This window comes from Larus michahellis, chromosome 1, assembly GCF_964199755.1.
Source record: "Larus michahellis chromosome 1, bLarMic1.1, whole genome shotgun sequence".
Lineage (NCBI taxonomy): Eukaryota > Metazoa > Chordata > Aves > Charadriiformes > Laridae > Larus > Larus michahellis.
In genome coordinates this window covers 163,423,597-163,450,212 of record NC_133896.1, presented here as the reverse complement: position 1 = coordinate 163,450,212, position 26,616 = coordinate 163,423,597, and the positions used below count along the sequence as shown (strand labels likewise).

The window sequence follows — 26,616 nt, the reverse complement described above, 5'->3', positions numbered from 1 at the left end:
CTTACCAAAAAGAATAATGTAAGCTGATACGTGTTTCTTAGAAAGACAATTAAGTAAGCGATTATATTGTGGTAGCTCAGACAACATGATATGCAAGTTACATTCACAGCAGCTCTGCTCACAACACAGAAATAATCAGAGCTGGGATCCAAGAAGAGCTGTTTGAGTAAATACTGCCTTTGTGCATGCTGTTAACACTGCAGAGTTTTTACAGATCACAAAAGAACAAGACTATTGGGGAGTTTATTCCTGCTAAGAGATAAAAATCATTAATCTTGGACTGTCTGCTCCACTGTCACTGAAAATACTTCCTAACACTTTTCCCTAAACACACTCCCAAAGGATCACTACTACCTACAGCAAAAATCCAGTTGATAACAAAGTTGGGCTGATGGGCTTAGGGGGCTGGGACAGAGAACCAGAGAGGGGTGGGGGGAGCATCAATGAAATAATCCATCCCATTTATAATCTCAAAAATTAGTGCAATAGATTCATTTTTGACCTGTCTGATGTGAAACCAAATTACCTGATTTGGCAGGGTCATGAAAGACAAATTATCCTAAAGGGAATTATCATCTGCACCTTCCTTCTAGTATCTTACCTACCAGGTCATGCGTTTGCTGCACCACTCTGCAGACTCCTGTTTAAAATCAGGTTACACCACCAACATTAATGGTCAACAACAAAAACCAAAATAAAAACATATTTAATGAACGTAGAATTGAAAGGTCAGTCATGGACTTTATAATTTTTTAAGTCTGTCATAAGATTTAGAGCACAAAGTTCCTGTATCAGGAGAGTAACTATAAATAACAAGATCCAAAACTTGAATGGATCACCAAGCCAATGAATAAACATAGAGCCTAGTTGAGTTTTCACCTAAAACAACAATGAAATGAAAGTTACAGATGAAGGAGACAGACTATAATTTGACAAATTAAGAAATTAAATCATTGGTTTTATATATAGAAATTAGGAAAAAAAAAATCTCTGCATTAGTAAGCTCATCATGTACAAAATCAAAGATACTTGATGCCACCCATTAGTGTAGTAAACTGTCATTAAGCATACTTAATTAAAACATATCATAACTACCAGCAGTAAAAGAACAGACTAGATGAGCAGATGGATCCAGATATATTTTGACCTAAATTTCTTGGTATTTCGACGAGATAAATAAAGGTAAATATAAACAAGAATAGAAGGGAGAGGAAAAAACAGCCAGCCAGTATATCTCATTAAGAAGCCCCATACTAGAAAGACGAAAAAACACTAACAACCTCTTTTCTCTCTTTACTGCACCTGTTTGTCTTCTCCAAGATGTTTTGCTTCTGTTAAGCAGGTTTCCTGAAGCTTCACATAACTACATAAATAATCACATTACTGAGAAATCTATTACGTCTGGAACAACAATCATGAAATAAGGCCCACTGCCTTAGGACAGTTTAATCAAAAGAAAGAAATCATTAACCTAAAACATAATTTAAATTTCTTAAAGGTTGATTTTCTTTTATGCTCATTCTCTCTTGAGTTTGACTACTGTTAGAGATAAGAGTTAAGAGAACAGGTCTCTATCTACAGAGTCCACAGAAGGTGGAGATTCTTCTTTCTGAGACCTTCGTATCACCTTCCCCAAAGACACCCTTCCTAACTAGACAAAGTTCATAAGCATATAACTTTGTGTTACTTTTCATGTTTGAAATGAGCTTCAGAAAGCTTCAGTAAGATTTGGCCAGTGGCTGGATTCACATTCTGAAAGTTTTCATAGCTGGTACATTTGAACTACATCACAGCAAGCACTGCAGCCGCAGAGCAGGTTAGTGGTTTGATGTGTGAAACGTGTATGTGTATGATAAGTGCCCTGCTGGGATTTATTCCCTACATAATTTTCAGCTAAGGCAAAATTAAGCCTGGGGCTCCACTCCATAAATTGTGTCAAAATACTTCTCCCATTCATATAGTTTCTTAGTTATTTATACATTTTTCCTAATATAGTGCAGGCTTAGCTCTGTGCAATTCCATCCAAATTTAATTTATTTAATTCTCCCATGCCCACATCCCAAAGTAATACTTATCAAATAGTATCTCCACACCTCACAGGCAACACAAGACAAAGCAGTACTTAGCATCGTGCAAAGCGATGTAGTTTTAAAGCACTGCCTCAAAGTACACGCTGCCACACTCCATACACGTGCTGTACTCCATGTCCTTTCAGTGAAAATACTATGCAACACTGAGCTCAGATTCTTACTTACTCATTCTACAGAAAATTTAACTTTTGATGGCTTCACCAGAATACAGCCTCAAAGAAAATCAATAGCAATTGATATACACTCTTCAACATATTCAAATGCTGACACATTCACTCCAAGATTACATTTTCCACCTAGTAATCTCTAGTAATCTCTTCCCCTCGCTTTTCTAATCTCTGTGGGGTTGCCACACCCTCTTTAGAGTTCTTCCTTTGCCCAGAATAAGTTTGGGCTTAAACTGTTCTTCAAGCCACAATCTCCCTTGAGCACCTGTGCAGGCATGCAGTCTGCAGAATAAAGAAACCTAATGCCTATATCCTTCTTCTACTGCTATCTATAAATCCAAGACCATCACATATCAGTTGACAACCATGGCAAGTAATTTATATTTTTTTTCATCCCTCATCTGATCATCTGTACCCAACTGCTATTGCTTAAAACTCTTTTCTTCAGTTGCCTCCAATTTTTCCACCCACATATTCTGATAATAGTTCATCTCTAAATAAGTCCTATTGCAAGCTTAAATCCAACCTCAATGATAAAAAAAAAAAAGCTGAATCCAGTAATTTTCTCTTCAATTTGTTATTATGGATGCTTATGTTACTAATCCCCTTCTCTAGCCTCCTAACATTTCTCTTCCTTTTCCATGAGCTTTTCCACAAACCCCATGAAGGATTCCCATTTTTCCACAGACTGAAACACTGACAAGACCTGTTGCCTTACTGTCGAACAACGTCATCTCGGTCCAGGTGAGCTGGGTTGGGTAAATCCATACAAGAGAGTATATTGCGGCACTCATTCCACATATTGCCAGTGTACAGTCCCACAACCCCTCGAGCACAGGAAAATAGATAAAAAACAGACGCCAAAAGAATGTTGTCACAAACAGAAGGCAGGAATCACACAGAAGGACAAAGGGAAGGCTGGTGCCTAGCAGCATGGAGATGGGCTGCATGGGGAAGAGCAACGACACGCTGTCTTACAAGCTACAATTACAGAGGTCCCAAAGAAGGGGCCAATATCCCTTCACTGGAAGCCTGTAAAGATGCTGACACAGAACCAGTTACTTTACTTGGCAACATCTTCCAATGGCACTTCTGGACTTGCAAACCACTTGAGCCTGCATGTTTGCTTTCTTGTGATACCAATTATTTTGTAACTTCTAGTTTAGGAATTGCAACTATAGGTGTTAAATCAACAATTAAACAGCCTTAAATGCTTCTTTTCAAGCTTGAAGCACATGCTATGTGCTACCAGAATCTGAAACGTTTTATTCTAGCACCCTCAGTGAATTGCAGGTCATGCAATTAGTTAAATTAGCTTAAAAAAGGCAAAGCTAACAAAAGAATTAAAAAGAGTTAATTTAAAAAATAAAAAGAAAATTAGTTAAAGACAATAGGATTACAACTTCAAGCGGGAACCTTGATGCACTTTGGCCTATCTACCTCAGCCAAGAAAGCCAATCGTATCCTGGGCTGCATCAGGAGAAGCGCGGCCAGCAGGTCAAGGGAGGTGATTCTGCCCCTCTACTCCACTCTCGTGAGACCCCACCTGGAGTACTGCATCCAGCTCTGGAGCCCCTACTACAAGAGAGATATGGACATGCTGGAACGTGTCCAGAGAAGGGCCACGAGGATGATCAGAGGGCCGGAGCACCTCTCCTATGAGCACAGACTGAGAGAGTTGGGGTTGTTCAGTCTGGAGAAAAGGCAGCTCCAAGGAGACCTTATAGTGGTCTACCAGTATCTTAAATGGGCCTACAAGAAAGCTGGTGAGGGACTTTTTAGGATATCCGGTAATGGTAGGACTAGAGGGAATGGATTAAAACTAGAGATGGGACGATTCAGACTGGACGTTAGGAAGAAGTTCTTCACCGTGAGGGTGGTGAGACACTGGAACAGGTTGCCCAGAGAGGTGGTGGAAGCCCCATCCCTGGAAGTTTTTAATGCCAGGCTGGATGGGGCTCTGAGCAACCTGATCTAGTGTGAAGTGTCCCTGCCCATGGCAGGGGGGTTGGAACTAGATGATCTTTAAGGTCCCTTCCAACCCGAACCATTCTGTGATTCTACCTACCATTTCTCTCTACATTAAACCAACCCATAATTTCTTCTAATGAAGCTATTAGATAATGAAATTCTGTCATGCCTTACTCTCATATCACAACATGAATCCCTTGTTCATCACTAGGTCTAAATGTCATTCAAAACTACCACAATCACCGTTCTTCTAACACAAAATCAAAATAAGACCCTCATTTCTCACTCACTAGTTACAGTCTACTTCCAATATCATTTTTCTCAGCAATGCTTTGAAGAAAATTGGTTTATTTCTATTTTCCTGCTAGCTTTCAGTATTACTGTGTATGTGGACTGTGCCTCTCCTGATGGGAAGTAATCTAACCTGTTTCCTTTGATTTCTAGAGAAATTCACACATTCTGAGATCCAGGCAACAACAAAACCGTTATTTATACAAGCTACAGTGGGTAGAAACCATAGACAAAATTACATACTTATTTTAGTGCTAAAATTCAGTGTCCATACTGTAGCCTATTTAATATGCAATTAAACAACAAACACTTGGGTTCAAGGTAAAAGAATTCAGAAAGAATGCTATTAATAATTTCTTATGAACTAGGGGGTAGTATTCACCTCACTTATCTTTAATTTCCTGAAGTTCGGAAACTAGGCTGCTCATTCAGGCTTCACCAGTTGATGTAAAGAGATGTGAGCTGAAACTCTTGCCACAACTACAAATGAAACTTACATTTCAAATGCAAGTCTGTTACCTAAAGCAGCAGACTGAAGAGAGGGGCAGTAGTGAGGTCCAAAGCCACAATTCTTATCAGTACTGTGTGTCAGTAGAGACAACAAAACCTTAATTATTTGAAGTCCTGTACAGAAAATGGTTTGCCTATCAGAAGGCAAAACGCATTAAATGACAAATTTCACTAGATATGTAGACAACTTTCAGTCCCTGTGATGCAGAAGGCTGCAGCAGAGGTACAGGTTGACACACAGGATAAGGAGAGATAAAAACTACAGAAGCAAAAAATACTTTAGAGAAAAGAGAAGTCTTTTATACTACCATTCCAAAACCCTATTCAAATTGTCCATGATACTGTTACCAGAGAGTAACATAATGCCAACACATATTCCTGGGACTTGTGGAAAATAAGTAAAGAATGAGAATTTTAGACCTGTGATGGAAAATGAACATCTGTGTCTCCTTCTTCCCTAATAGGAAAGCTAAAACCCTGACTGTTGTTGGAGAGCCAGAACTCAGCCAAAACGGCAGTACAGCAGTCAAGATGCTGCTTGCTGGGATCCACGTTTCCTCTGACACCTCAATGACTTGCCTTACCCATCCTTACCTTAAGGCTCATGAACACACCTTGCTGAACAAAAAAAGCAGCAAAGGCTGCGAGCACCCTGCACTACATTAATGGGAGCACAACCAGCAGATTGAGGGAAGTGATGATCTCTCTTGACTTGACACTCATTAGACCAGACTTACAATAAACCCCAGTTTCAGGCCCCCCAGTACAAGGAAGATACTGATAAACTGCAGAGTTCAGATTGCCGCGGGGCGGGAGCACTTGCTCTGTGAAAAGCAGCTCAGGAACTTGTTCCACTTGAGAAGAGATGGCTTTGGAGTCACCCAGTATCAGTATTCCCATGAGAAGGTTATCCAGAAGATGCAGCTACGCGCTTCACAGTGGTGCATGTGGGAGTTGGAGAAACAACAGGTATAAATCAAAACAAGAGAGGATCCGACTTGATTCAAGCAACAGGGGTTTTGTGATGCAAACATTGAAGCAAGCTCACCAGAGGGGTTGTGTAGTCTCTAGCCCTGTGGGTTTTCAAGATGTATCGGATAAAGCCCTGAACAGCCTAGTCTGCCCACACAGGTGACCTTGCTTTGAATAAGGAGGTTGGACTAGAGAATCCTGAGGTCCCTTCCAACCTGAATTATACTATGATAAAAGTCGCGGGACTGTATCAGGCTAGACAAAGTGAGTGATGGGAAAGAAGATAAAAAGAGAAACAGACTTGTAATTACTCTGGTATTATTTGATAGCACGTACATTTAAAATTGCAGTATTGTCCTAATAGAGATATTCTCTCCCAGCTGAAGGCCAGCACAGGTGGGATGATCTCCCTCACAGTTACAGTGGCAACACACAGCCCTGCAAAAAGGCAATGCTTCAGGGAAGGGATGAGAAAAAAGCAATTCTACGGGGCCAAGAGATTCTATCAGAACATCAGCAATACGATGGTAACTCTGGCTGTTAGTAAGGGACACGAGCAATTACCATCAAAACACTGCAGAAAGAGGTGGCCATATGGGTAATTCCAAAGGAAAAGAGGTGTCTTGTAAGACAGAGAAATCAGGAGTGTCAGTGATATTCAACATGTTTTCTCAAGATGTTAAGAGCAAATAGCTGACGCACTGAAAGAAATGACAACAGCCAAAAATTGTAATGTAAAGGGCATTCTTAAAAATCACTATAATGGTAAATCAATAGAATGTTATATTATCCTGGTGTAGTCTGTCCTTCTTTAGTGTTAAATGGTTTTTGGAAGTGAGGAAGAGAGAGCTGGTTCATAAAATGTAATTAACCTTCTGGAGCGAAAAAGAGCATAAAATTCTAAAGAGCTACAGATTTTGATTTAAGAACAGGGATTTACTATTGCTTGAATAGTTCTGATTTTGATGAAAAAAGGTATTAAGCACACTCTTTAGAGAGACAGAATGAAAAAGGTATTACATTTGCAAACTCAATGACATGACTACATCCATACATTTCCCCTGACTCTTATTAAATTATCTATGTAATACTTACCCTCTCTGTCAGAATGCTGCAAAAAAATATTTTAAAAGATGGGAAAAAGGAAGGTAGCATCAGTTCATATAGAAAACGCACCCTATCATGGCATGTGTTCTCTGCCTAAGCAGTTCATGTCACGTAAAAAGTTGTGCAAGTTTCATATTCAATTCTACTTAAATCAAGAGAGTTATGAAAATTATTTGACCAGGTTCAAGTTCAAAGAGCATACGGTTTTAGAGCACAGATAACATACAAGACTTGAGTGGGAACGGGGGGGGGGGGGGGGGAAGAGAAAAAAGAAGTACATTGCTCCCAAAAGAGAGATGACAAAAACTACAGTGACATGAAATGTATTTTTTTCCTACAAACAGTAACTATTAATGCTACTTATGACTATACAAAAAAAAAAGTTTGGCTAATCCATCAGAGAGTAAAAGGAGCTAGTAGCAGAAGGCAAATGCCACCACATACCTCTGGAATTTATTATTCTCTTATTTCATTTCATGACACCCTTAGGACTGCACCTTTGTGCCTGTAACTTACACTCACAAATTCAAAACGCAGATCAGGCAGCCACGAAACCTCGCTTCCAAAAAGCTCCCAGGGAAGAACAAACGCAATCATATGAACAACAGAAGCAGAACAGGCAAAAATCTCAGTTACATTAGCAGTCAGACGAGAGTCGTTTTCAAGAGGAAACTTCTTTTGAAACAAATAGTTGGGTTACTATTGGGAGTCACGAAAATGTATAGACAGAGTCAGGCTTGGTTGGAAGGGACCTTTGAAGGTCACCTAGCCCAGCCTCCCCGCCAGAGCAGGGCTAAAGCCAGCGCTAGACAACACTTTTTCAAGCGAAGAGGCTGCGCTCAGCGGAACAGTGGGTGGGAGAGACAGCAGGACATCTGGGGCAAAACCAGGCCTGGTTTGTGCTCGGTATTCTCCGGTGGCACCTAGCTTTCCACGTCAAAAATCAGCTAAGGAAAGCATGAACTGACATGATGATCCTTTCTAAAGGATAAAAAGCAGACACTGCAGTAAGTGAAGCATTCAAAACAACATCTCTGCCCTGAACAGATAGGAGAAAATGATCAGCAAAAAACTCTGATCATACATATAAAGAAGTCATCAAAAGAAAACTTATAAGGAGCCGATGACACGACAGATAGCGACGTGACCCATTCTCTTTTGTGACCGAGCGTTGCTTTGGTTAATATTCCAGTGGTCTCAAAACAAACTCATGAACAAGCTCAAAGAAACTTGCTTGTAAAGGTGATGCAGAACACCACTGTAATTTGGAAAGCGAGGAGCAAACAGGCAGCAAGAACCCAAGCAAAATGAAGTACGACACACATGTTGAGTAGTTAATATTTGTCAGCAATAGGGTGCAGATTTTAAAACACTAGGAACGTATAGGAAGTCCACTTTTTTTTTTTTTAAATACTTAACACCCTTGATAATTCAGGTTTTGAGACAGCCAGTAAGAGAGACATCTGTTGTTTAGCTTTTATTTACCAATGGCAATAGAATGCTGTCATACACTTAGGTAAAAAGACATGTTAGTTTTCATGACTTTGACAGCTATGATGAAGCAGGGGCAGGAGATGAGTGCTAGTTGAGGATACAGACACTTTACAGACAAACTGTAGGTTTTTAAGGCTTTTCTCAGGTGGAGGGGAGAAGAAAGATGGAAAGATGCTCATTTTTCATTCAGATAGGCAAAATTTAAAGCCTCTCTTAGTGGCCTATGCCAGACCATGAACAGTTTTAATTGTCAAGAAATTGCTTTTCCAGGTTGACTGCCTACTTAAACTAGAGAGTGTATAAAACAAGTCCACTATTCACGGAGTTCTACAAGAAAAAACTTGGTCATGGAAATATTTATAGTTCTGCCTCTGTACATTAAGCTCTATGTAAGTCACTACCTTGATATTTTCAAAGCATGGCAAAAAATTACAGAAGTAGCAAATTAAAAAGCCCTGAAGCAGAAAATGAGGAAGTTAATTGTCTGGAGTTAACACACATACAGCTAAATGAACCTTAACTCAAAAGCAAAAGGTTTATGTAACTCTAAAATGGAAAAGGATGCAGAAAAAAAAAGCAGGAAATGAAAAAAAAATAGTGAAATTAAATCCTTGGGAGGTTGGCCAAGTTAAGAAAAAAATACAATACAGTCCAAGCAACACAGACAAAAAGATTAACGATTAAGTGTTATCTGGTAAGGATGCAGGTATCAACTATCACAGCTTTTCTTCACCTATGGTATCTGGAGTGTCTTCTGTTCTCCTTCTAGTTATTTCCTCTTCAAATGCACGTCATTAACCCTTCCAAGGTAAAGCTAAGTTACTAAAATGGGTGTCTGGCTCACAACGGACGCCATCGTTTGGAGGATGCCCTGACCCCCTGACCACCAGGCGAACGCAAGGTGCAGCGCCCGGGGCCCGCCACCGCTGTCCCCGGCTCGGCGTTCGGACGTCTCTCCCTCACCCAGCCACTATTACCGGGGCAGAAGGCCAGCTACCACCAGCCCGGCTGCTTCCGGCACGCCGAGGCGCACCGCTGCCACCTTGCCGGGCTGGCGCACCGCGGCCGCCGGGGGGAGGAGGCAGCGCGGCGCCCGGCGAGGCTGCCCTCAGCCCCGCGGACGGGATTCCGGGGCTCCTCCGCGGAGCTCCCGTCGCACCGGCTCCGCGGCCTACCAGCCCGCCTCCGCCACCTTCAACCGGGGTGCTCTCCGCCGGTGCCAGCTGTCCCCTTCTCCCCCTCCCCCGCCCCGGACCTCTCCTCCTCCTCCTCCGCCACCGCCGCCCTCCGCGGAGAGACCCCGTCAGGACCCGCCGCCTCTGTCCCCCCTCTCCCCGCCGGGGCAACGCCTCAGCCTAACGGCCGCCGGGGCGCGCGCGGAAGGGCACACTCCACTCGAAGCGCACGGGGACACCGCGTCACGTGGCGTTGGTGGCGGCGGCGGAGGGAGGGAGGGCCGGCCTGCCCCGCCTCCCGCCGGACCGAGCGCGCGCGCCCCCCGCGGAGGCGGCGGCCACTCACTCGCCAGCGCTGCCGGTGCCCTCGGTGCCTCCCGCGCCTTCCCGGTGCCGTCTGCCGCCGCCGCCTTCTGCCCGGCCCGGGGAGCCTCCCGAGGGAGTAGGCGGCGGGGCGGGGCGGGGCCGGCCGCGGGGCGGGCGGGGGCGGAGCCTCCCGGCGGGCTGGCCGGGGCAGGCGGGGGTAGAGTGAGGGGGTGAAGCGGGGTCGTTGGCCCGGGCCGCCCCGGAGAGAGGCAGAGGGCCGGGCGGCCTGGGCCGGCTGCGAGAGCCGTAGCTGGGGGTGGGGGACAGCGCCCGGCGGTCCCCGGGAAGGGCCGCCCCAAAAACCGGCAACGGCAGAAGGATCCGCACTGGCGGCCCCGGAGCCATCACCAACCCGCATCCAGCAGCACAGCCCCAGGCAGCAAACGTGGCTTGTAGAGAACTTTTAAAACCACCACAGTATTATTTTAAAATATATCGACTACTCTACAGAAGGGCTGCTGGCTGTAGCCACAGGTTGATTTTGAGCCTGACGAAGCAGAAGTTTTTAAACTTGGCCAAGAGAGCGGCTTTCTCTTGACCTCCTCCTCAGGCACCCCTCACGCTGGCTCCGCGGGGAACCAGGCTGCTTTTTAGCAAAGCATCCTGAGGCTCCACGCAGTAAAATCACCGTAAGGAAACAAACAGGTGGTCAGGAGGACAAGGAGTTACGATGCCTTAATGCTCTGTTTGATGCTGAAGCATTCCGTACTGGTTTGCCTGGAGCATGGGAACACCATTCTGCAGCCCAGTTCCTGGGACAGTGAGTGATGTTCCGGCATTGGTTCCTTCCTCCTCCAGCAGTCGGTCAGTTTAAAGTGGGGTTACACCCGTTACAGACTATTCCCTTTCTTACACAATGAGCATTCAATGATTCCATTCCAGCTCTAAAGCAGGGTAAGATTGCTCAGAGTTTGAGACAGTATGTCCTGCTTTTCTTTCTATAGTTTATTGTTTCAGAGGTTGAATTAATTAGTCAGGTATTCCATCACTTTCTCAAGTGCTGTTTTGTTTTTTTTTTTATAGACATTTGCATTCAACATCAATACACTTGTGCAGAATCAGGATTTTGAACTGTTGCTCTAAGGGGAAGAACATCTTCCTCTGTCACACTACCAGCCTACCATGCCCATTACATTTTTCTTCCTATCTTCTAGCAGAACCCTGAATAAAAAACTTTACACAAATAAACAACATTGTCACAATTAAAATCTATGCAAAAAGATAGCAAAATGCAGATTTATTACATGGCTTCACTACAAATGTATTTAATTCTTGCTCAGCTGAAAATAAATTGGAACGCACCATTGGCAATCTACATGATTAACACTACATTAAAAAAACAGTTCAACTCAGCAATCACGAGCTACCAATTTCAGTATCTGTGGGCATTTTTTTTTCCTAACAAAAATACTTATTTTTAAAAAGCCCTGAACCACTTGACATGTATCGCTGCTGAACACCCACGCCAGAACACCGCAGTGCAGGTAATCCGTCCTCCGGTGCTCAACAGCCCGTGCAGCTACAGGCACATCCTCTTCTTCCCAGTGGCTATGTGGTCCTTTTCCCCTAAAGCACAGGCTCCAAGCTGCCGCGCTTATAACATTACACCTATGTACAACCACTTCACATTATTGTGGGTCCAGCACCCAGTTTAAAGCATCTGTTACTGGTGGCACCTGCTGCTTATGGTGGTACGTGACAGATGTTTGGCGCCCTCGGCGTTTAGGTCACTGAAATTCAACCATGGGGTCTTGCTTTTGTTTCTAGCAGATTTTAGTCTTTTCTAGTTTACCATGCCCTCATAAACACGTATTTGATAGAGACATATCAAGAGCTGTGGAAAGAAGCACCATTCAGTGAAAGGGCAAATCAAGAATCCCGCGGGAGCCTACATGTAACGGTAGGTATGTAAATGCACCTATGCTCACATGAAATGTCGAACACAAGCAGGAACCAGCAAATAAATATAAAGATATTTAAACTAAAAAAAAACCCACCACATAGGAACGGGCTATACTATCACGTTTAACATTCTAACAGCTACAGCTTGAAACAGCAACTTCAATTTATGAAAAAAATCTCACCTTTGCAAATTTACAGTTGCTTTAGATTGCTTTTAAAACAAAGTAAAGGACAGCAAGAGTCAATTTAATAAGAAGTTGTTACCATTTATTGTGATCATAGAAAAGCTAACAATGGGCCTGAATGTTCTGTTTCTGTAGGCAGAGATTTGACATTCAGATGCTTTATCAGCCGTATAAATTTAACTGTCTGCAGAAACCAAAGCTCTTTTAATTTGTCTCATCCCATTCCCTCATCCAGCTACTATAACACTCTGACTCTCAAGGCAGGTACCTGCCAATTTGCTTCAATGCCAGTCTTTTAATATTCTTGGTGCAGATAATGTACGAGAGGCGGGTGGGACTGGATTACTTCAACTAAAAGCAGCAGTGAGATTTTCTTCGTATATATGAGCTGATCACCTTAGTTACCCTTTGAAGTTAGTGAAGAGGAATACCTGCTTCAAGTACATGATGCCTCATGTCCTAAAGATGCTTTCTTTAGGAGACGAATCATGTTTCAGATTACCTTGTTTTTCTCCCCAGTGACTATACAGATGCAGGTATCTCAAATATGAAGGAAATGAGTTCCCAGTGAATAGGCCCAATATTTTTAACAAACCATTCAAAAGTATTGAAGATTTTTATTTCTGAGTGCTCATAAACACACACACAACCCACATCTCTAAAGTTTAAATCCTAAGAGGAAAATACATGTACATGGCATTGGTCTAAACATGAGAGAAACATACAATTAGGGAACTCCCTTGGAAGTTTTTAATGAAAAAAGACTGTCACCCATAGCAGTCATTGTGAATATTTTTCTGACTCCATTCTGTACATGAAATCATTCTGTATTTCTCTCCTCAGAACTGTATTTGAACAATCAATCTTTGAAAGAAAAAAATGTATCTGGGTTTCTTAATTTCACTACAGAATCAAGCAGGCCAGCTGGTAAGCAGGAAACTTTAATCTTCTGTAATTAGCAATGGTGGAAATGTAACGTGGGGAAAAAAATCCACCAGGCTGGAAAGACAGACAACGTTTGTAACAACATTTACGTACAAAACCACTTTTTCTTCACCTTTCTCTCTTCCAGGTTGTGTGTTCTGTACTATTCCAGGTATTATGAGGTATGAAAAAACAAGCAAAAAGTTAACATTATAACCATTTTAATAAAACTCACTGTATTATTTGCACTCTCAAAATATTTCTGAAAATAAAGTAAAAAAATATTTAGCATTCTTGAAAGTCTTAAGGAATTTTTTATTAAAAAAGCAGTCTTGTTTGTTGCTTCTTTTGAACCCTATTCTGCCTCAACATTACACTCAGACATAAGGGTATCCTTCCTATTACCATCATACAAGTAATCACAATGAATTTCTGTAGCACTGAAAATGATATAAAACAAATAAACCCTCACAAAAATATATACAAGTAGCCAGAAAACTAAGCAAGGAGGAATTATGTTGTCTGTATTGAAGAGTAAACACCGTTTCCAAATACCAACAAAACATCCAATTTGTTGGCACGTCTCTTCCATCTAAGACTCTTGAGTAGAAGGACAAACTAACTTCCACAGAGGAATTCCTACAACAACTTTGGTTTATAATGACCTAGAGAGAATTAATACCCCTTACATAATATTGATCTAGTGGATTTCTGTAAAGCTAATATGCCAGGCAACAGGCAAAACTATACATTTGAACTTCATGATGAGAATAATAATTTAAACTTGGTATGTCATAATCCAAATATACAGAAAAGACCTGGTTATATTAAACACATTTATCTTCTGCTATAAACTAGCTCATCCAGCCAGATCCCAACCTTTAATACCTCGTGACTGAAGCAGCTAAGTGTTCTCTGCATCTGATGAATAATAGGCTATGTCTGGAAAGCCTTAAAAGGTTGCTGATTGTAAAGGGTGTATCTGTTTCAGCATGTTTTAGATACAAAAGTTGGTGTGACTAAACTATGCTGGTTACCAGAAGATGACTAGCCATACTGGTGCAGCGTTCTGATGGAGCAGTACAGAGACTTATCAAAAAGCGTGTTTATATTCTGCAAATATATTCAGAAACTAGTTTCTGAAAATTTTGTCCCAGAAACCTGAAGAAATGGAAACAATTGCATCAACTTGGTACCCTATATGAACTAATTAGCCCTGCTGAGAAACAGGCTCTATTTGCAGGAGAGGAGCACTGCACTAGCACAAATGCACGCCTCTGGTACCTCAACTAAAACCAGTATGGCAACATACCATATAATGCAGGCACATTAATTAATTCAAAGCCAAATTCGCGGACAGCACCACGCTGCCACAGCCTTGCTGGCCAGATTTACAGTTAGTCTGGCAAGACTATTACATTACAGTAGCTGCACTACTGGTAGTACCCAAACTAGCTTTGTCAGAGGATGCTTTGGTAGCTCTGAGTATTGCAATGTGCTCTGTAGACACACATGATTCTTGAAACAACTGTCGTTTCCAAGCAAATTTATAATGTAAAAGCAGCCCATTGTAGGTTCAAAATATGGTATAGATGTAGAATGGTTACACGGTGGTCAGATGGCAAGGTCACATGACATCCTGTCCTAGGGCAGGAATTCCCCTGACACTTTAAATGGTTCCACACACAGATGACTTGTGTATGGAGAACATTACACAACCTCCTAGGCAAAAATCATCAGACAAATTAGGAAACTTGCAAATACTGCACTGATCAATTTCTGCCTGGGGGAGATGGTCGGCAAGAATAAAGGAATATGAAAAGAGAGGTAAAGTTTTTGCATCCAATAGCAATCTTCCAATCTTAAAAACAAAACAAAACCCCACAAATAAATAGACGTGACTACTTCCTGAAGCGGGAATGTAAATATTAGCACAAGACAAACAACTCTGGACAGGCAGAGTTTAAACGTGTATTAAAGCATAGCAGTTTGAAAAGTGACATCGTATCAATGTATACTACCTCTGAATCATGCCACCTCAATGTGATCAGCTTATGCATTAACAGCTGTGCTTATTTAACTGCCACTTCAGCAAACACATAAGCCACGGGAGACAAAGGTGAAGCCGAGTTCCTTCCAGTTAATACATCAACAGTCAAGGTCAGTTCCTCTGCCCAGTTACTTTCTCACAGAAATTCTCTCCTTATTTACCAACAATATAGGAGCTGAAAGGTGTAATGTCCTTAACCAGAAAGGACTGAAATGCCTGAGGACACAAGAATTGGCTCCTGTAGATGCTATACTGTATTTAGACCACAGACCTGCTGCAGGAGCTAAAGCAATTCTGACTTGTTGCCCAAGTTGTCTGCGCTAGATGAGGCTGCCTGCAAGAACAGAAACTCCAGCTGACTCCTCTCTCGCCTAACACTTCTTTTCCCTTTGCTGCTAGCTAAAATCTCCGTCTAATCGAAGAGTATTTTCTCCACTCAAGCATACCTCAGCAGTACACTGTCTGACAAACGTTTATGGTCAAATCCTTGTCCTCATTTACTCCTGTACAAATCCAAAACTTTACAGAGTGGAATCAGAAACAGGAACCAGGGCATAACCCAAATAACACAAGTAGACTGACATGCTGGAGAGAATCCATTCTTCCACTGGCTCTGCAGGACTGGCAGTAAAAGGCAGTAATAAAACTGAAGTGGACAGATATTCTTCATACTTAAAAAGATCAGGATTTAAACAGGAAATTGCACTTTTTAAAGAATCACTTTCAGAAGTAAAACTGCCTTCTGATATTCATCCTGCTACTAAAAAGTCAGATGATGATATCAAATTACAAGTGAAAGCCGCGAAATTCCATCTGCATTGCTTTCGTATACCTATAAAAACGTTCTAAGGGACTTTAAAAGCAGTTCAATAGTAAAAATAAAATGATCCCTCAAGCTGAAATGTTAGGATCTGTAGGAGGGCATAATTGGACATTCAAGTGTGCGGTGCTGGTGGTGTTACTGTTTTTGAGAAATAATGACCGAATCCTTTACATGGTCAGAAGTACCCATGTAACATTAATCGTAAACAGCATGCACGGACAACCTGAAAAGAAATATCAGGCACCGCCTTTCTTTTGCAATTGCTCCAGTTTTCTTCTTAAGAGGTTGTAGTTTTCCTTCGTCCCGGGTGCCATAGGATCGAGCTTCAGAGAGACTTCATAGTGCTTCTTTGCCAAGTCAAGATTTCCCCAGCGATGGTAAAGCACAGCTGGAACATCAATGAGGAATTTCATTAGCAATATTGTTGAATAACGTGCAATCTTGCCAATCACTTGGAAAACAACATTAAAGCATTTGTTTTCAGTGAGGGTCTCTCGCTGGCTGGTGGCACAGTAGCTGCTTGTTCTGTTGCCAAATGCAGGAGCAAAGCCTGGGAGCAAAACTGGCATGGGAATGATGAAGGAATGAATTACACTGCAGCCATAAATGGCAGCTCTTATCTGGTGAGCTCATTGAGGGTTACAAGCATAGCATAAATGAACCAATTTGCAGACACTGAAGTGCGGCTACCTCTGGGCTGGATTGTGCAGCCCTCTTGATCTGTCATATCGTGTGACAGCTTTTCTGGTTTAGTGCCCTATTCTTCTGGCTAGCAGTTTTTCTAGGAAGTAAAATGGAAATCTGCCCAGCAGGAAGAAGGCTCAAAAGATTGCTTTTTCTTTTTAAACACAATGAATATGAAGCAAACAAACAATACAGCTGATAAGAGTTAGAAAGGCTCTTACCCAAATTACCGTGATAACTGGCAGCATTTGGATTGGCTTTAATTGCCTTGAGGAACAAAGCTTCAGATTCCTGAATAATTTAGAAGAACAAGTCAACAGGACGGTCTACTCTTGTAGTATATAAAGTAATGCAAAATTTACCCACAACTGTAATTAAAAACCCTCCCAATCTATGCCATATCTATATGATACCACTATATGTATATTCTAAACCTGTGTGCTCCTGTAGCTCAGGTGACTACAGCCTCTAGAAAACAGAAATAATGCTACAAGTAAGTGTCATGCTTCCACAGGCTGCTGTTATTTTAGCAGAGAGCTATTAAGCATTGGTGAAGTTTGTGAAGTAGTTTACTTAATTTTTTTTTGCCTAGTTATAATATTTTCAAACATTAGCTACTGAAGTTTTCCCTATTTATTCAACCAAGTTAAGGATAATATAATTCACTATCTGAGCAAACTGCTTTTAGACACCTTTCCCTTTAAAATAGTTTTTAGCATTTAAAATGGGGGCATTCCAGTAAACTCCTTTCAAACAGATCTTTCAACATGGTTCTCAGTGAAGAGTAGCTGAGTGCCCGCTACTTAAAAAATCAAGCCAATTGAAATATTCCTCACATGTCCTTGTATGTTATCTTTTCCTTATTCCCACTTGCAGTGTGTACTTTAAAGACTGTTGATAGCTGAGTCCTTCTTAGAAAAGCTGAGCTCCCTCACGAAATATTCAAAGAACAATTTACCACTAAATTTATTCTGTAATTCAAACATTTTTATTTTCCCAAACTAGCTGCTAATATAGGTACTTTTGTTCCAGAGCATATTTCCTGAAGAAATTAAGAAAGATACACCCCCCAATCCAAATGGAGCGTATTTACTTGCTTGTATGCCAGCTTAGATATTTTAGAGAGCAAATTTTACATAGATTTCTATGCTGTGCCGTGTTTTAGGGAAAGTTGCGCACTGAGTTTCAATGCAAATGACCTGAAGATAAAATTACCTCAGTGTGGTAGGCTTCCATGTGAATGCACATACTTGTTATCTGAGGTATGTGAGAACAATAACCTGGGGAAAAGCCCTTTCCATTGTGCTAAGCTTTTATTACTTATATCCACAAAGCACAACACAGGCTCCACTGAAAAAGAAAACCTGTCAGCCAGATTTTTGGTTCCAACATCTTCTCATGTGAAGCGTGAAAGAAGTCTCTGTAAGGGTCCCTCCTCAGGGGACAAGAAACTTCTGATGTCAAGATTGAGTCACTCAACTCTGAGTGACTTAAGGGCTTCCCAGTATGTCCAACTTCAAACCTAAACTACATGCTCCTTTCAAAGCATTCCTTAGCACAGCTGATGCTGCCGCTCTGAAGCCAAAAGAGCGTGATGCAGAAAGTGCCTTCATCTTCTCGGGTCAAGGAAATTACAAACCCTAGGGTTCTTGACAAATCCTTTTGCAGGACATTCTGTTTCAGGAGAAGGACTACATGGATAGAAGTGAGCAAGGGAACCAGATGTCTGGAAATTTAGGGAGTATATAACTCCATAGTGCAAGTTTTAGCATTGCTTTTTCCTGGCATAAGTGGCAGCTCCAGCATTTTCATACCCAGACTATTGATGTTCCTGGGTGCACTGGTCTCTTCGAAACCCATGCTATTTAGTGTTTTCATTAATGTTTTGGATGATGGGACTGAATGCACTTTCAAAAACTTTACAGACAGCACCTAAGAGGAGGGAGTGATCAATACACTGGAGGGGAGAGCTGCTATTCAGAGGGACCTGGACAGGACAGAGAAATGGACTAGTAGGTATCACAGAATGGTTGAGGTTGGAATGGACCTCTGGAGGTCATCTGGTCCAGCCTCCCTGCTCAAGCAGGGCCAGCTGCCAAGGACCATGTCCAGGCAGCATCTCCAAGGATGGAGACTCCACCACTTCTCCGAGCAACCTGTGCCAGTGTTTGGACAGAGTCCCAGTAAAAGAGCATCTCCTGATGTTTGGAGGTAACATCCCATGTTTTGGTTTGGGCCCATTGCTTCTTGTACTGTCACACAGCACCACTGACTCCATCCATTTTGCACCTTCAGGTACTTACATACGTTGAGATCCTCCCCCTGAGACTCCTCCAGGCGAAACATTCCCATCTCTCTCAACCTTTCCCCATAAGAAAGATGCTCCAGTCCCTTCATCATCTTCATGGCTCTTCGCTAGACTCTTTCCAGTATGTCCATGGCTCTATGGGAACTGGACACAGGACCCCAGGTGTGGCCTCACCAGCAAAGAGGAAGGATCACCTCCTTCAACTTGCTGGCAACACTCCTAATACAACAAGGATATCGTTAGCCTTCTTTGCCGCAAGGGCACATTGCTGGCTCATTTTCAATATTTTGGTGTCCACCAGGACCCTCATGTGCTTTTCTGCCAAGCTGCTTTCCAGCTGGGTAGCTCCAAGCGTATACTCTGCTGGGCTTGTTCCTCTCCAACTGCAAGGCTTTGCACTTTCCCTTGTTGAACTGAATGAGTTTCCTACCAGCCCATCTCTCCAGCCTGTTTAGGTCCTTCTGGATAGTGGCATGACCCTCTGCTACTCCTCCTAGTTTGCTGTCATCTGCAAACTTGCTGAGGGTGCACTCTGCCCCATCATCCAGATTAATAATGAAGATGTGGAACAGGATTGGACTGCAGGAATCTCACGAAGTTCAACAAGAGTACATGCAAAGCCCTGTATCTGGAATGGGATAACCCCAGGCAAAAGTACAGGCTGGGGGGACAACTGTCTAGGAAACAGCTCTACAGAAATGTATCTGGTGAGCCTGGTAGACAGCAAATTGAATAGAAGTCATCAGCGTACCCTCACAGCAAAGATGATCAACCACATCCTGGGCTGTATTAAGTAGAAGTACAGCCAGCAGGTCCAAGTGAAGTAGTCCTTCTCCTCTATTTAGCACTTGCAAGACCACATCTAAGTATGTGTTCAGGCTGGGGATCCCCATTGCAAGACAGACATGGGCATACTTTAGCAAGTCCAGCAGAGAACCACCAAGATGACTGGGGGCTGGAGGACAAGACATACAATGAGCAGCTGAAAGAACTGGATCTCTTCAGCTTTCAGAAGAGGAGATGAAGGGGAGGCCTTATTGCTATCTACAAGTACCTGATCAGATGATACAGAGAAGACCGAGACAGACTCTTAAAAGTCAGTGAGACAGGATGAGACACAATGAATGGAAACGGGCATACAGGGAATTCCAATTAGATAAAAGGAAATTTTTTTTTTACCATAAGGGTGGTCAAGCACTGGAAGACGCTGTCCAGAGAGGTTTTAGATTCTCCATCTGTAGAAATGTTCAAGATTCAACTGGAGATGACCCTGATTTGGGTCAGGAGTTGAACTTGATGACCTCTGGATGTTCCTTCCAGTGAAAATTACTCTATGATTCTAACTCAGTCACCTGAGAAACATACTAAGACTCAAACACTTGGCAAGTGTAGTGGTGGTGGAAGATAACCTCCTCTTTTCGTACAACCATCCAAGCCTCAAAATCAACAGTGAAGTGGCATTTGAAAGCATGTAGTAGTCGAAAGTCCCACAAAATTGTATTTTTTTTCCACTGCAAATTTTAGTATTTTGGTCTAATAAGTAAATCTCTGCTTTCTTCACTGGGCAAGTTAACAGCAATCAAAGTGAAAGATGTGCTGTCCAAATTAATTCAGTTTTATGCCTAAAAGTTGCCACCTACACAAAGGAGAAGCACCTAATGTATGGACTCATCCTTTCACTGCTGAAGCACGATGGGACAACATGTGCAATGCATTCCCAGAAAATTGAATGAAATAAGATTCTCAGAGTTCGCTGCCATTACCATACATCTTCAGCTACATGCTGAAAACATTTTTATCACCACTGCTTTGCTCAGCAGCTAGTAGAAGTGTACTGGCTGATTAAAGGCTATTTAAGGTGCATCATATTCATATTACTGTAGATATATGGAGTAAATATACATTGCAGTACATCCGGTGATATTTCAAATTGCTCTGTCTTGCCAAATCTCTTGTTGCCAAGAAACTTGCACACTGCATATAGCAAAGGCTTTGGGTAAGCACACTGCATTCCATCTGCTGCCAAGGCCACAGCACAAAATTGTAGGCTGGCTTTATTTCAAATACAAAAAATGCTGAATGGTTTTGATTTATTGTACTTTTTACTGAAAAAGCATAGATGTATATGTAACAAAAATGCAGCACAGATATTTTCAAATAACTAAAGATAGCTTGGTTCTTCATCTATTGCAACAAGAATGAAAATTTAAGGGAGAACTCTAACTTGGTGTAACATGTTAATTGAAAAACAAAACAAAACCACCAAAACAGCTCATCCTTGATGTGCTTTTGTTTCTGGAACAATAAATCGTTCATGAGTAGATACAAACAGAAATCATAAAGGGTTGGGGTTTTTTTGGTCACTTAGGAAACCCATCTTCTGCTCAAAATCAAAGTGCATTTGAAACTGAAGGAGAATATTGTGTGCTTATTGGAAGGAAATCTCTTCTAACATAGTCAAACCTTTTTGACTCAATACCTTTTAACATAAGAGATAACAAAAAAAACCCAGAACAAATCTTACTTTATGGCAACAGAGCCAATACAGTAACAACTTTTATACAGACACATAACAAGTAACCTAATAAATGAAATGCCGGAGGTTATACAACACATCAGATACAGCCAGGCAGCCCTCTAAAAATTACCTCCGTCACCCTGACAGTCTCCATCCCCCCACCCTCCCTTCCTGAACACTCAATAAAAACACTTAAAGAGCCATCTCTGTTTTTACTTGGTGAGGGGGTAGACAAGAAATCTATATTTTCCATGCTTTTTACTGTCTTTTGGCATGCTCCCACCTAAAAAACCTGTATCTCCTCTTTCCAGGCAAAGCAAAATACAGCTGCTGAGATGATAACCTTTTCTAAGTAAGCCTACTTTCCAATCCCCTTGATTTGCTTTTCCTGTTATAACCCATCAATTTCAAGTTACTACTAAAGTTTTTTGCTCTACACAAACCTACTACTCCGTATTGAAATAGTAAAACACTCACCGGCTCCCGTTCTTTCTTCCCTGGACTCCACTGCTCCTTTTGCTTTATTCAGGATGCTGACTTCAAGTCAGCTTCATTTTCCACTACTATCATTTCTACTTTGTTTCCAACACATTCCCCTGCAGCATAATGACCTTTCAGGGCTAGCAATCAAAATCAGTACTTCCTTTTTTTATTTTTTAAATCCACTAAGATAGACTTGTTTCTCCTACACCTGGAAAAGTTTTCTAGCTTGTTTTCAACTTATTTTTTTCTACTTATTTCACTGTAAATGCTCTTTATTCTGTCATGCTGCATACTCTTGATGAATAGCTATACAATCTATTCTTTCACAGTCATGACTCACCAAAATAACCCTAGCAATCACCTCCTCCATAATCTCATCCCTTATACATTCTGGATGTTAATTTGTATCCTTCTGGAGCTTTGTTAGTGTCACCTAAAGTATATTTTATAACAGTGTCAGGTGGAGAGAGAAAGAGAGTGTACAGAAAAAAACTCCAGACAGTCTAGCAAAACAGTAACAGGGCAGGTGTCTAGCAGCATCACTAACAGAAAAAGCAAGTGCTGGGTTGTCACAGGCCCTGGTTTCACATGTGGACAGGTCATGACTCTACAGCTGAACAGGACTGTAGAAATTGAAGTGGACAGAGTAACTGGTGGAAAAATGTATCTATTCTGAGAAGTTTAGCATCATAAAATCTTCTTACTTTGCATATACTGAAGGATGTTCCTCCAGCGCTGCTAACATTATCATTATCAAAAAGTCATCAAAACCTTCAAAAGCCATAGTTCAGTAAATCATGTTTTTCTGAGGAATACCAAAAACTTCCTTGATTATTAATTTGTCCCTATCATATACATACATCAGTGACTATGGAGTCAATTAAAACAACTAAATATATTAACTGTGTATGATTTATTCTCTATCAGGTCATACAATTCCTTTTGGAAAATAACTCATTCTCATTGGTTCCATCACATTTACTACTTGTCAATGTAAGTAGCTAATGCTGAGGTACCACTCGCAGGCTGGTCCAATGCATCCAAGACAAAGTTCGATACATCGCTCAATGTATGGACTTTTTCCTCATAATATTCTGGGATTACCCAGGTATCGTATCCTCAATCTGTGCTAGCAAATCTGTAATATCTCTATTTTAGATAGCATCTGAGGCAAAGAGGCTAGAATTCATATTGGGTAATGGTAAACCTTGCTTCCTTTACATACGAAAAGGACAAGGACTAGCATATCACATCTAATTTTTCTTCCTGAACCCAGGCCTCTAAATCAGAGCAGGCTCTCTCTATCAGCAGTGAAGCAATACAAGACCCTAACCGCCCTCTAGTGTGCTTAAGAGCCTATTTCTCTCCACTGACCACCGACATAGTTTAGGGCAGCAATATTCCTAACACAGGCATCTAAAATAAGGTGGGATGAATTTAGGCCAGAATCACACAGCAGTACTGTGGGCAGTACAGAAATGGACATTGAAACCTTATTATCTAAGTCATAGTTCACAATGGCCTCCTCGAACAGTTTCTATGAAAAACTTACACATAGTATAAACAGGAAAATAAAAGCCAAACCAAACACTTGGAAAGCTCCAGTTACCTACCTTATATTTTTGCGATTTCCCCAGTACGTTTGCCAATGAAAACATAAGGGAATGATCATTAGGTATTAATCCCAGGGCCTCTCTTCCAACTGCTTCTGCTTGAGCTAGATTGCCTGGGAGCCCAGGTAGAGGAAAAAGAGAAAGCATCTTTTAACACAGTCTTATTAGTTACTTCTCATGCTGCAAGCACGCATATTTTATGAATAGCTGATTACATGCATTTTTAAAGAAAACCAGGTATCACACACATACAAAAGTAAAGCCCTGCAGAATAAGAAAATAGAAAACCTCCATTTTGTTTTCAACAGATAACACTTTCAGAAGAACAACAAAGCACAGATTCAAATGTTCTCAAGTTTGGTCTATAATACAGACATGCTTGCACAATGGTGGCATTTCAAACAAGCATCAGAAATTCATGCTTGCTTGAATAAATTTCAAACGATTTCAAGTGATGCTCTAAACTACTGAGTCAGAAGGTATTCTTATATTTATACAGGGTGCGTTGGTAGCCAAGTAAGAGGCAGAACTTCTTTTAGATAAATACAGGTAAAGATTTAAGTTTTGCAAGATGCCGAATTATTCATTAAAACATTCAAATGGGCTTATACCTGTGTTATCAAGCAATATAATCATATTGTTCCAAGCCAAACTATGCTCTGGTTTCAGAACTGTAGCATTCCTCCACGCATTCAATGCATCTATATGGCGATTCAAATCTGCATACTAAAAAGAAAGAGAACCCCAGTAATTTCACCCTGATTTGTTTTACTTTCTTATCATGCACTAAAGACACCACAGAGTTGTTAATGTCTCATTCCATTCTAGTAGAACAAAAATAGATGTTTTTGTCTATAGACAAAAATAAGAAATGTAAAAAGAATACTAGGGTAGTATGGAAGATAGACTGCTGGATACTAATTTTACACTTTTACACTTTTCTCTGGGAGCCAAGCTTGTTTTCAAATATGCGTGTACCAGCAGGATGGGGAGGAAAACCAGCATGCAATTTAGAAATCTACACAAGAGGATAAGTAAATATTTAATAGAAATATTTCCAGTAATCTAAATAGACTTTTGGCAGAGTTCTACTACCTAACAATACTAATGACTGCAAAACAGTCTAATATTGAGAAATGGTTAATAATATCTCTCGAACAAAAGAACACAATCTGTATTTTTGTTTATAGATCTTTATATGAAAAGGTAGGACTACTAAAGGTGGTATGGAACGAAGTATACCGGGAAAGCAACAGGAAAACTACTGAAAATATTAAGTCACCCTGAACTACACATCAAGCAAACTAGAATAACTATCAGCATTTAACAGTACAGCAGAATTACATACAGACACACACACAGAGATTACTGTGATAGCTATCATTTATTCAAAAGCACTTACCAACCGCCCTAAATTGTAGTAACAATCTGGATATTTTTTCCTATGTTTAATTGCTGTCCAGTAGCTTTGCTCTGCCTCTTCAAACCTTCTTAAACTGTTCTGTACTATTCCTAGATTCATCCAGGCAGCAGCAAAATCAGGCCTGGGCAAATTGGGGGGGGGAAGGGGGGGGAGGGGGAGCAAGAGAGGACAATTGAGCATTTGGAACACAAGATCCTATTGTATTATTTCTGCTCAGTTGGTGCAGAACACTGCTTAGCATTGTTCTAAACATACTGTATTTGTACAGCTAAGGACAGCAACTCCTCCGCTTCTTGGAGCTCATTTCTTTCTTTCAGAATATTCCCAAGGTTGTTCATGGCATGTACATATTTAGGATTCAACCTAAAATTCAAAATTTAAAGGATGGTTATTATGTATGGGACATGTATTACTATATGCAAATTGCTAGCTCTGCAATGCTGCAGACCATGAAAATGAATACCTAAGCATTTTCTTCATGTTAAACATGAAAGCAATTTTAGGCTAGTTCATTAAAGCAGTAAAATTACTAATACCTTACAGCTTCTCTGTAGTATTTGATTGCAGCACTTTGATTTCCTTTGTCAGCCAGGTTTTTGCCAACATTGTAGTGCACCTGAAAACAGAGATGAACATTCTACCAGGTGCTATACAGTCAGGTATTTCCTGGAGACAAGTTGCTATAAATTCTTATTCCAAATAGATACAGTCAGTGCTTATGTCATTCACTGCTGGCTTTTGTTGTAGGTGGATACTTAAGATCGGACAATATATACAATGAAGACAGCAAAACAAAATTTGAGGAATAAATTAATGAATCAGCTTACCTGTTCCAGCTACTTAAGAAAGACTGTTCACTTCCTGATTTTATAAATGAGGTCATCACACTTTCCACAAGACTCTCTCTATTGAGACCTCCTGCTCTTTACTTATTTGTCAGTAAGAGAAAGTCTGACTCGATCAAATCCACCACAGCAGAAGAAACACTACAGCAATGTAAATGATGATTAAACTTTGCTTTCGCCAAAGCATAAACTAGAAGAAACTCAACATTAACAGAAAAACTAAGCTCCATATTTCAAAACCAACCAAAAAATAACAAGCACACACTAGTATTGTCTTGGGATAAAAATACATCAAACAGCATTTCTGAAATAAAAATAACGTGTACGGCAACATGTTGGAGACCCTGCTTGTTAAAAAGTGGAGAATTAAGGAAGGATCTAGAGCTCTGAGGTACAGTTACAGGGAAGAAGACGCATCATCTGAACTAATGGAAAGGACTAGCTAGGAATAAATATATTTCAGGAAAAATCTGACTTGGAAGACACCTTAAATCCTACTTTAAGACAAATCTCAGAAGACTACATTACCTGGGTCAAAGGGAAGACTTAAGTTTAGAAACGTACTGTGAGTACTGACTCCTGAAAACAGACTTCTCAGCAACTATATCAGAACTCATTATTTAAATTACCTTAGTATTTGAAATCAAATTGTATATACTTCATCTAAAACAAACACACATTGTAATTTCTTCCATACTTTGAAAATCTAATTTAA

At 41.0% G+C, this 26,616-nt stretch overlaps 2 protein-coding genes across 4 annotated transcripts in view; both read right to left on the bottom strand.

The window, feature by feature from the left end:
• The window catches only part of GGACT (gamma-glutamylamine cyclotransferase), a 31,387-nt gene extending 21,151 nt beyond the window's left edge, over positions 1 to 10,236 (bottom strand). For 2 of the 3 annotated variants that reach the window (XM_074562255.1, XM_074562273.1), the window contains exon 1: positions 10,124 to 10,236. The gene's annotated coding sequence lies outside the window, so the exon portion shown is untranslated. Of the gene's footprint in view, positions 1 to 9,335; positions 9,604 to 10,123 lie in introns of those variants that run through there. The other variant, XM_074562264.1, reaches the window with a different exon arrangement.
• A 3,220-nt stretch (positions 10,237 to 13,456) lies between these two features.
• The window catches only part of TMTC4 (transmembrane O-mannosyltransferase targeting cadherins 4), a 56,377-nt gene continuing 43,217 nt past the window's right edge, over positions 13,457 to 26,616 (bottom strand). The window contains exons 12-18 of the mRNA XM_074562223.1: positions 25,593 to 25,672; positions 25,312 to 25,419; positions 25,036 to 25,177; positions 24,245 to 24,359; positions 23,634 to 23,746; positions 16,933 to 17,002; positions 13,457 to 16,415 (exon numbers count right to left, since the gene is read on the bottom strand). Of these exons, the coding sequence (XP_074418324.1) occupies positions 16,264 to 16,415; positions 16,933 to 17,002; positions 23,634 to 23,746; positions 24,245 to 24,359; positions 25,036 to 25,177; positions 25,312 to 25,419; positions 25,593 to 25,672 (780 nt within the window). The 3' untranslated portion in view covers positions 13,457 to 16,263. The remainder of the gene's footprint in view (positions 16,416 to 16,932; positions 17,003 to 23,633; positions 23,747 to 24,244; positions 24,360 to 25,035; positions 25,178 to 25,311; positions 25,420 to 25,592; positions 25,673 to 26,616) is intronic.